Here is a 9,023-nt window from a genome sequence, read left to right as displayed (position 1 = left end):
CCTCCGGGAATCTGGTCAGATTGAAGGGCTCATCTTCTGGCTCCCCTCCACCTATGAGAGACAGGAGACAACCATCCCCAAAGGCAGAAACCACATCAGCGTTCAGGAAGGGTTCATCTGAACCACTACAGAGAACGAGCACTGACCTCTGGTTAAACAAACACATCCTCAGCACACGGCCCACGGAGCCTTTTCTCTGCAGGATGAGACAGATCCAGGACTAAACACGTGAGACTGGGCTCTTTAAATTCCCATCACCTAAAGCTCACAGGTGTTGGGTTCTGGCCCTTTTAAGAGTCCCCCCAACAGGGGTTCCTCGTATTTGTGCACTATGCTGAACCGCCCCCCAGCACCACCACAGGAGGAGCAGAAGGAAGCGGCTTGAGGTGCCGCTATATCCAAGGCTGCCTTTTACACACACCATCTATCCTCATCTCAAAACTTAGCATCACTGGAAAAAAACCCCCTTCTTCCCGCATTAGGGATTGTCTAGCTCAGCTGAGGTACACAACTGGCTCGTACAACACAAACACAGCCTCTCCTCCCAGCAGAACACCCTAGCTGCTCTCTGCCGTAGCCTGCAGGGCTTCCCTCGCCCACCACACGCATATTGTCTCTCCACTCACTACATATTTTAGTCTGTACGCCAGTTTTCCCCTCTAAGGTCATTAGACAGGTGATTTTCGTGTGCTTTTCCACTGTAACAGGAAAGAGAAGTAACTTCTAACACAAGCAGAAACATGATAATTACCTCTCTGAGTCTCTGCAGCTGAAGAGCGAAGCTCTAGGTGATTTCCTAACCCAGTTGGAGGCTCTGTAATTGCTCAGTGACACAGCGTACGTCCACACAGTAGCATTCAGGCCAGGGGTTAAGAAACCACATGCTTCAGCTGGATGTGGATTACTGGCACGGCTCGGGGGTGGCTCTTCTTATGACTAGAGAAGCCACAATAAGGCACCATCTTTCCATAAGAGCTCACATGGTATCAGCTTCCATCAGTACCTGCTACACAGAGCAGCAGCTTAAAGACCTCATCAGCAAGTCCTCTGGCAAAGCTGACCTGAAGACCTCTCTGAAGGGTCCCAAAGCACTTGAGAGGGTCTGGCAGCCACTTGCCCACAGTAAACCTTTGCAGTGCATGTGAATATCTGGCTAAATCCTTAAACCCTGTGAAATAAAGAAGCGTTAGCAGTATGTCAGGAGGAAAACCATTTTGGTCTGAACAAGACTTACTCACTGTACCACAGATACTCTGGCAGGAGCTCCCTGTGCCTAGGTGGAAGGAGGCTTATTTGTCCCAACATGGGGAATATAATCTGCGAGACTATGCTCACACCTTGGGAAGTTACTGAGTGCCCACGAGTCACATTCGCTCTTTTCTCTAAGTTATTATTCTTCAGACCAGACTAGTGGTAAGCGAGTCCTACACACAGCACAAAAAGCTTAGCGTCCAAGCAGTTCTGTTTCCACACTCTTTATGTCCTGCTTCAGGGATGGACTGCAGTACGGTGGAAGACTAAGAAACCAGGACAGTGTTTTTCCCATAGAAAACAAGCAAGTAACATTATCTTCAGAAGTTCAGTATGACATAACGGTCTCTCCCAGCCAACTGTGCTATTTCAGAAGTGGGATATGCAGATTTTTGGCCAGAGTCCTGATGTGAACTTTATCTGTCAACATACCACGTTGACAAAAAGTCTAAGTAGATTCCTCTCCCTCGCCCTGAAATCCAGTGTTCCAACCAGAGACTGTGGGTTTGGCTCATCAGCAGTTGTTCTTCGCATCTGTGAGGCTCTCATGTTGAATGGTTTGTTATGAAGCAAAACTCCTTATTTCCTAAGTTTATGTTGTGCTGAGAGATTTTACTAAGAAAACCAGAGGTCAACAATGAAATATTTTGCGCGGCCAGCCAAGAACCACAACATTCATGGCCAGTGAAGGAGTGCTGTGACAGATTAGAGAACAGCTATCGAGCTACGCTCTGCGAGGTCATTACAGCTGTGGGCGAAAAAATCCTTGCCATTCCTACAGCTACCTGCTGTAACTGTTCACACAAAGCGCACTTACAAGACCAGATGCTCCTCTCATTTCAGCGTCTAACAACTGGAGCTCAACAAGTCTCTGCATGGGTCATCAAACACTCCTCTCTTCAACCAGTTGTGTATGCTCAACAGGAAAAGTAAAACTTCAGTGAATACATGTACTTACATGTTGCATCCAAATGACTACACAAAGCAATAAACGTTAGAGCTCGTAAACTCACACGTAAAATTCAGGGACACATGAGCATATGTTGCTAAGTCACTCTTTATTACCAACACAATAAATCGATGACATCTGTTATACTGCGCAGACAAACCCTTTCTGTTCCCCAAGGATACAGCACGGTTTCAATGTAAGAACTTCCCAGCTCCAGTAGAAAGCACAAAAGTTGTGTCGTGATGAAGCCTTAAATAAAGCACTCGCCAAAACTGATGTATTTTCTCCAGAAAAAGGGCAAAGCAACTCAATAAACAAAAGAGTAAAGGCCCACGAGCTCCCTGAACGCAGGCACTGACAGACTTAGGGACACAGAGAATCAGTTTATGGAAAGAACATTTATTTTCATTTCAAAACTTGTGATCCATAGAAATACAATAAAATCCACATGTACACAAAACTTTTCTTAAAAAAACAAACTTTGGTACAAAGAAATATTTGACATCTAAAATCTTCTGAGGTACAAAAGGCACAAGACCAGGCACCCAAACACCCCGAATTGCCCACAGCACTGTTGGCACCACTAGTAGAGAGGGAGCAGGGAGGGTGGAAGGCAGGTCAGGGGAGGATGGCAGGGGCAGGGGGACATGGAAATAACAGCAACCACCACACAGGTATGTGTACAATGCCATTTACTCTCTTTCACATGTGTTACATATTTTGTTGTCCTTTTTGGGTAAAGTGCCAGGACTCTTGGAGAAAAAGATGGATCATTTCTTAGAAATGAACTGGAAGAACAAACAGTAGAAAAGGAGACAGAAACAATGGCCTGCAGCAGGTTGGGTTTCAGTCAACCTCTGTTCTCCCACAAGGTCTTAAGAACTCATTTCCTCTTTCGTGAAACCATTTGTTTGAAACTGTGGAACAAGGATGTGAAATTAGTTATGATCACGTACGCACTGAGCATATCACCACAACTCAGATTATTATGTCAAGTAAAATCTCAACTCTCAGCCCGAGGATCCCTGCTTATGCTTCTCTATGCATTCAATGGGAAAGACAGGAAAATTCAAAGGGCTGGAGAAGCAGGGATCTTTCCAGTCGCACGGTTCTGGGGCAAGCAGTAACAGAGCAGCGTACTGTGGGCCTGGTATCATTTATAGATCAGCATGCTCTGGTGCTCCAAGGGAACACCCTGGAGGCTGAGGGAGGCGAGCACGGGAATGGACGACACTGAGCTTGAGAGGCTTTCAGCAGTTCACAGAAATTTCCAGTGTCCAGACATTCACATTCACCTTACAAGGGTCTCCCCCTTTCACAGTTAAAACTGCACACAAGACTTTGCAGGCACAGAATTGATTCTGGTTAAATGATAACATCCTGATGCTGACACCACACAAACCCAGTGACACAATTACACGTTTTGTGCTCTCATCAACATAAAACAGACTCACTGGAAAAGCTACAGCTGAACAATGCAGCTGCTTAATACTACATGATACTGATGATAGGAGTTTTCACTATGGCAAACAATTCCAGTGGTTAAAATGGGAATGCAGAGATTATGAAATGCTGTTAGAAGGGCTCAGTATATCACCAGCTTTGCACACACACAAGCCTTCCTTCAAGTTTTGTTCCTAAAGGAGTATTACTTACCCCATTTACAACCTACTAGTACCGGGCAAGCTGCATGCCTTGTTCTATAGTCACCTTCGCCACTTCTGAAAAGATTGTACCAAAACACTGCCGTTCCCTGGAAAGTGAAATCGGGTCTGGATTAGTCAGATTAGAACAGAGTCAACAATTATTCACTTTGCAGTAATGTCATAGGGAAATGTCTACGAACTCAACCACAGGCTTTCAGGAAATCCTTTAACACATCCCCACCGACAGCGCACAAACCCCCCTCAGCCCCACCATTTATTCAGTCATGTTCAGAATGCAGACAAGTTCTATCCGAACCCAAGTTTTCTCTTAATAACAGCTCTACACAGAAACAGCTCACATTATACACTGCAAAACAAAGTAAGCAGCCCTGCAGTCTCCCAGATCAGCTACGGCTGCCTTGACGCAGCAGCCTGGCAGTCAAGTTGCCACAAAGAGCACCGTCACATCAGCTGATTTCTGAAAGGATGCAGGACTGCACTGAGGAAGGGACAGTAACAGCAGAGAGGAGAAGTCAAGCAGAGCAGACTTTACCTTCTTGGGCCATATCGCTGCTCCGAAATCTGGGAAAACTGTAGCCCCTCCAGCTTCTACATCACTCATCTGAGAAAACAGAAGTCCACAAACTGTCGGTTTACAATGCTTTCTGCACACGCAGTCCCACAAACTGAGGTGCCCAAAGCCTCAGAGATTTCTACTTGCTCCTCTAGGAGAGGCACTGATGAGGAAAGGATGCACTTCAGCCAACAGGAACTGCAACAGTAGCAGTACCTGCTGTTGAGGGCTTTTATTTAAGTTGAAGGCTTTTGTTCAGCATTTGGTCTGGATTATATATAACCCACTGCACACACAATTAGCGATAAGAGGCCGTGTGCCTGCAGTGTTACAAAGCCACTACTCTAGAACAGGGAGAGTCAGTCAGTTAAGAATTTCATTCCAGTTTATGATCCAATTAGGAAAACAACTGTCTGTTAAACCACAGGTTTCCTCATAAATTGAAACCATGTCTTTGGAACTGATTTTCATAATTTAGTTTATGCATCTTGGTCAACCACTTCAGAAACTATACAAACTATTACAAAACCTCACTTTCTGCACCGGTTCTATGCAGTTCACCAGTGATATTAAGCAACTGCAAGTGCTTCATGCATCTCAAGCTATAATACGCACAAGACTCTAAAGGAAAGCACTTATCTGTATGCTTTGCCCTTCTACACTCGAATGAATTTAACCCCACTGAATTCACCAGTAATAATGGATTCACCATAAATCCCAGTCTTGATCCAAACCCCAGACTTCCTGGAAGCACTCCAGTTAAAAACAAAGTCTTTCCATTGATTTCGGTGAGTTTTTGATCAGATTCTAATTAAAAAAGAAATGAGTCAGATCCAGCTCCTAACAAATTTAAACACCAGAATCACTACTAATAAACTCTTCAAGTCCCCAGATTCTCTACTGTAACTTGGATTTCTGTTTAAAGCAGATGTTATTACCACTCTGGTGTCCTCCTGCTTGGTACCTAAAATAAAAGGGCATAAGATGCCATAGGTGCACAGGTTTTTGCCCCTTCCAACTAGAAAGCACGTGCATGCAACTCTGCAAGTTAATACCTACGTCTTTGCAACACAACCACTCTTTTTAGTAAGGGTGTTGGTACGCATACGGTACACACACGGGTAAATTGCCTTTGACCATGTACAACTGGCAGAGAACAAGGTGCACACATTCACTAAATCAAGGCTTGTCCAAAAGGCTGAGAAGCAAACAACATACAAATAGAGATGACTCAAAATCAAAGCCTCCTAGCAGCAGGCTTTCACAGCTGCTTATCTTTCCCGATTCTTGTTTTGGAGATTATTTCCTCCTCTGCCATATGAAGTATTTTGGGCTGCATTCCATATTTAAAATGCCAGCTCAGCCATAAACATTGCATGGCTGAATTTTAAATTTGAAACCGCATCACTCTGAAGTTAGACCCAGCAGATTAGCTGACCCTCATTACTGATACAGTCAGTATAGGCTGTACAGATAAAATATCGTCAGAAGATTACTGTGAACTGAGGCCGCTAGTATCAGCCTATGACATTTGCGGTTCCAGCGTACATGGTCTACAGGCTGTATAACGCATGCAACTAATGAATCTGTTCAATTCTGCATTTGTAACGCGGTTGCACCAAGTTTATCAGCTACATCTCCTCCATTCGCTGAAGCTACACCAGAGTCATCTGAGCTTTGACAAACAGCTGCAATGGAGGAGCTTTGACAAACAGCTGCTGGCAGACCACAGCATCAAGTGCTGTCACAGGGTGGTGGAAGGATGGGCCTGTCTCACAGTAGGGGGCTGATAGTCCAGTTCTCAAGGAGAAGTACCCCAAGCACTCGCCTTTGAGGAATAAATCAAATTCTCCTCTCCCACCAACAGAAATCCAATGAAGTCCGAGATTTCGTAGTAGAGCGGCCAAAAGGGGAAGCTGGGCCCTATATTCAAATTTTCTGCTCCGAGGTTAGATACCACCAGAATTCTATCAACTCGGATGGGACAGCACCTGATGCTGCAAGAATAATGAAATCCCTACTTCCAGATGCCAGGGAATCTCTACAAATATCCAAGCTGCAAACAAGATGTTACACTCAATGCATAAAGGATCATCATACTTACATAGTTTAAAAAAGTGGCCACGCGATTTCCCGTCCCTAACCGCTTGAAAGCATCTGGCTCATCTTTCTATAAAATTAAATGAGAATAACTGCAAACTTCGAGCTCACAGACAGCAGACAAACAGAGGTACTTACATAGTTAAGAAACGTCGCTAGCCTATTTCCTTCCGATTTGAGTGTGCTGTCAAAGGGTCGCTGCAACAGACAACAACTTTAACCCAAGTTCCAAACAGGCTCACGCTAGAGTTACAGATGTGTAGCTCTGCAGAGAGATCCTTAAGCCCAGTTTAAAGAGTGGGAATAGAAAGGGTCACTTAACAGGGCAAAACTGAAGCCATTACAAACTGCAGCCAGGGTGCGTAACTGCATGCACATCGCACTCAGATACTATAAGGAGAAGTAGCGCTGGAGCAATCCTTAGGGCAGAGTAGAAGCAATGTTTTCAGGGCCTGTGGCACAGATGTCATCCAAATAAAGCTAAGAACAGGCCGTCACTGTGCTGCACACTAATCCAAAGTCAACAACTGACATGAATATGAAAAACCCATCCTTGGTGGGCTTTAGATAACATTTAGATAACATTAGATTCTCGTAAAGGTAGCAGTGACTCAAAGAAATACTGTCATGAGAAGAAAAAAAATGCACTTTTTTGCCAGCAGGCAGAATCACAGAACTGCAATAACGAACTGCTTTCAGGTGGTTGCCTGTTGAGGACTAAGGACCACATCAAAAAGATCAAACTGTCTTTACTTGGTAGAAAACATTAAGTTTCACTTGTTGAAGTATGAGGTTACCTTGGTGCCAGCTTAGAAGCGGAAAGAACATCCAGAATACTAAGGTGTCTCTCCTTTCTTCAGAAAAATGCAATTAAAAGTTTATTTACATTGCTAATATTCAGGGAGTAATCCCAGCCAGGAGGCATTAAGGTACACTCTTCTACACAAACCAAATAATTCTTAACATTTAAAGGAAAGAAGGAATCAGTACTGGAGAAGACAAACAGCAAGGAAAACCACAGCCACCATCTCCAAGATGTTATAGTTCCACCTGCTTCAAGTGTATTTCAAGAAAAAAAAGGTTTTTACGGAAATGAGTCCATCAAAAAAGACTCTTGCACCTGCACATGCAAATTCAACCCAAAGGAGCCAACATTAGGAGCTCTGAGACAGAGGGGATTCCCTGCTTTCTGCCATCACTGCCTAAACCAGGCCCAGCCAGGTATTTCTGAACTTCAATAGCAAAAGATTTCACTAACGAATAAAATCTCAAAGCTCTAATAAGCAACTATAAGGTGTCCCTGTTTGTGAACAGCAAGGGAACAGCAAGCTGCGAGGCTGATCAGGAGATGGGGAGAGGCAGCAGCGCCTCTGTATTTCAACACAGAAATCTGCGATGCACAGAGAGCCTGGAGGACCAGACCAGAGCGATGGCAAATCCTGCAGCTGCCTTACAGCAGCCAAGGTTATGTTCCAAGTGGAGCTCTGCCCCAGCCGCCTGATCCAAAAGTGAAGTCCACACTGGCCAGTTTGATGGCAGAGGTCCTCGATTTCAAAGGCTTTGAAGATAATTTAAGAGCATTTGCTTGACTTGGGAAATGAAGCATTCAAAGTTAACAGGAAAATTCTCTCGGCAGGCCAAAGCTAACGAATGTGAGCCTCCACAGCGCTGAAGATCAGGAGTTTTTAACGTTGTGTTTTTAACCAGGGCTAAGTTGGGTGGCTTCAGTTCTGCACTTACTGGGCTGTGCTCTGGCGGTGGCAGTCCTACCAGGAGAAACCAGTGGGACAGCATGAATTAAGCCAGATTCCATTAAAATGCCATGGTTCTACTGGGAATCAAGGCATCAGATGGACTTTATATTTGACATTACCAGTCACCACAGCTTTTCACTATGATTCGCGTGTTGTCACCTTGAACTTGCAGCGTCAGAGAAGGCAGTGCAAAGGTTTGCCAAAGGTCACAATCCATCCCATGCAACAGGGCTATACGTTGTTTTCACAGAAAATAGTTTCAACAGTTCTCAAAACAAACTGTTTCCCCCTCCCCATCCCACTAAGAAGTAACTTACCCTAGAAAAATCGAAGTGTGGCTCATACTGCCCTCCCATTCCATAGTTGGCAACCTACAGCATGGAAGAAGGAAGCGTAAGCATCCACTGAGCCGCAAGTGAATGCTGCAGAAGACAGCATTTGTTCTCAGAGATCCAAAACATGCTTTGAGAAACAGTGCTTTGTGGCAAGATTGTTATCTATAGCACCCTTAATTTCTCTTTAGATTGCCAGAAATTAGGTACATGGATGAGAAACAATTTAAGTGCCCTTAAACTTGAGGGTTTCACAGCGTATTTCTCCACCATTCCTCAATGGCAGCACTGTTTATCACTACAACAGCCTGTTTAACATGAATTATCAGAAACTGCTTCACCACACACTCGCTCCTCTGGAAGAGGGAGCTGAGTGCACGTATTTCTCTAGTATGTGTGCTCAAACCAGGAAATACA

General features: G+C 44.5%; 1 protein-coding gene across 4 annotated transcripts in view; it reads right to left on the bottom strand.

Annotated features, from left to right (window-relative positions):
- Positions 1-2,480: 2,480 nt before the first annotated feature.
- P4HA2 (prolyl 4-hydroxylase subunit alpha 2) overlaps positions 2,481-9,023 on the bottom strand; it is a 28,935-nt gene continuing 22,392 nt past the window's right edge. The window contains exons 12-17 of one of the 4 annotated variants that reach the window (XM_054079814.1): positions 8,592-8,645; positions 6,659-6,718; positions 6,525-6,590; positions 4,400-4,468; positions 3,857-3,953; positions 2,481-3,117 (exon numbers count right to left, since the gene is read on the bottom strand). In XM_054079814.1, the coding sequence (XP_053935789.1) occupies positions 3,047-3,117; positions 3,857-3,953; positions 4,400-4,468; positions 6,525-6,590; positions 6,659-6,718; positions 8,592-8,645 (417 nt within the window). In that variant the 3' untranslated portion in view covers positions 2,481-3,046. Of the gene's footprint in view, positions 3,118-3,856; positions 3,954-4,399; positions 5,385-6,524; positions 6,591-6,658; positions 6,719-8,591; positions 8,646-9,023 lie in introns of those variants that run through there. The other 3 variants (XM_054079813.1, XM_054079812.1, XR_008452260.1) reach the window with 3 other exon arrangements.

Source organism: Cuculus canorus, chromosome 14 (genome assembly GCF_017976375.1).
Source record: "Cuculus canorus isolate bCucCan1 chromosome 14, bCucCan1.pri, whole genome shotgun sequence".
Lineage (NCBI taxonomy): Eukaryota > Metazoa > Chordata > Aves > Cuculiformes > Cuculidae > Cuculus > Cuculus canorus.
This window is presented reverse-complemented; position numbering and strand designations above follow the sequence as displayed.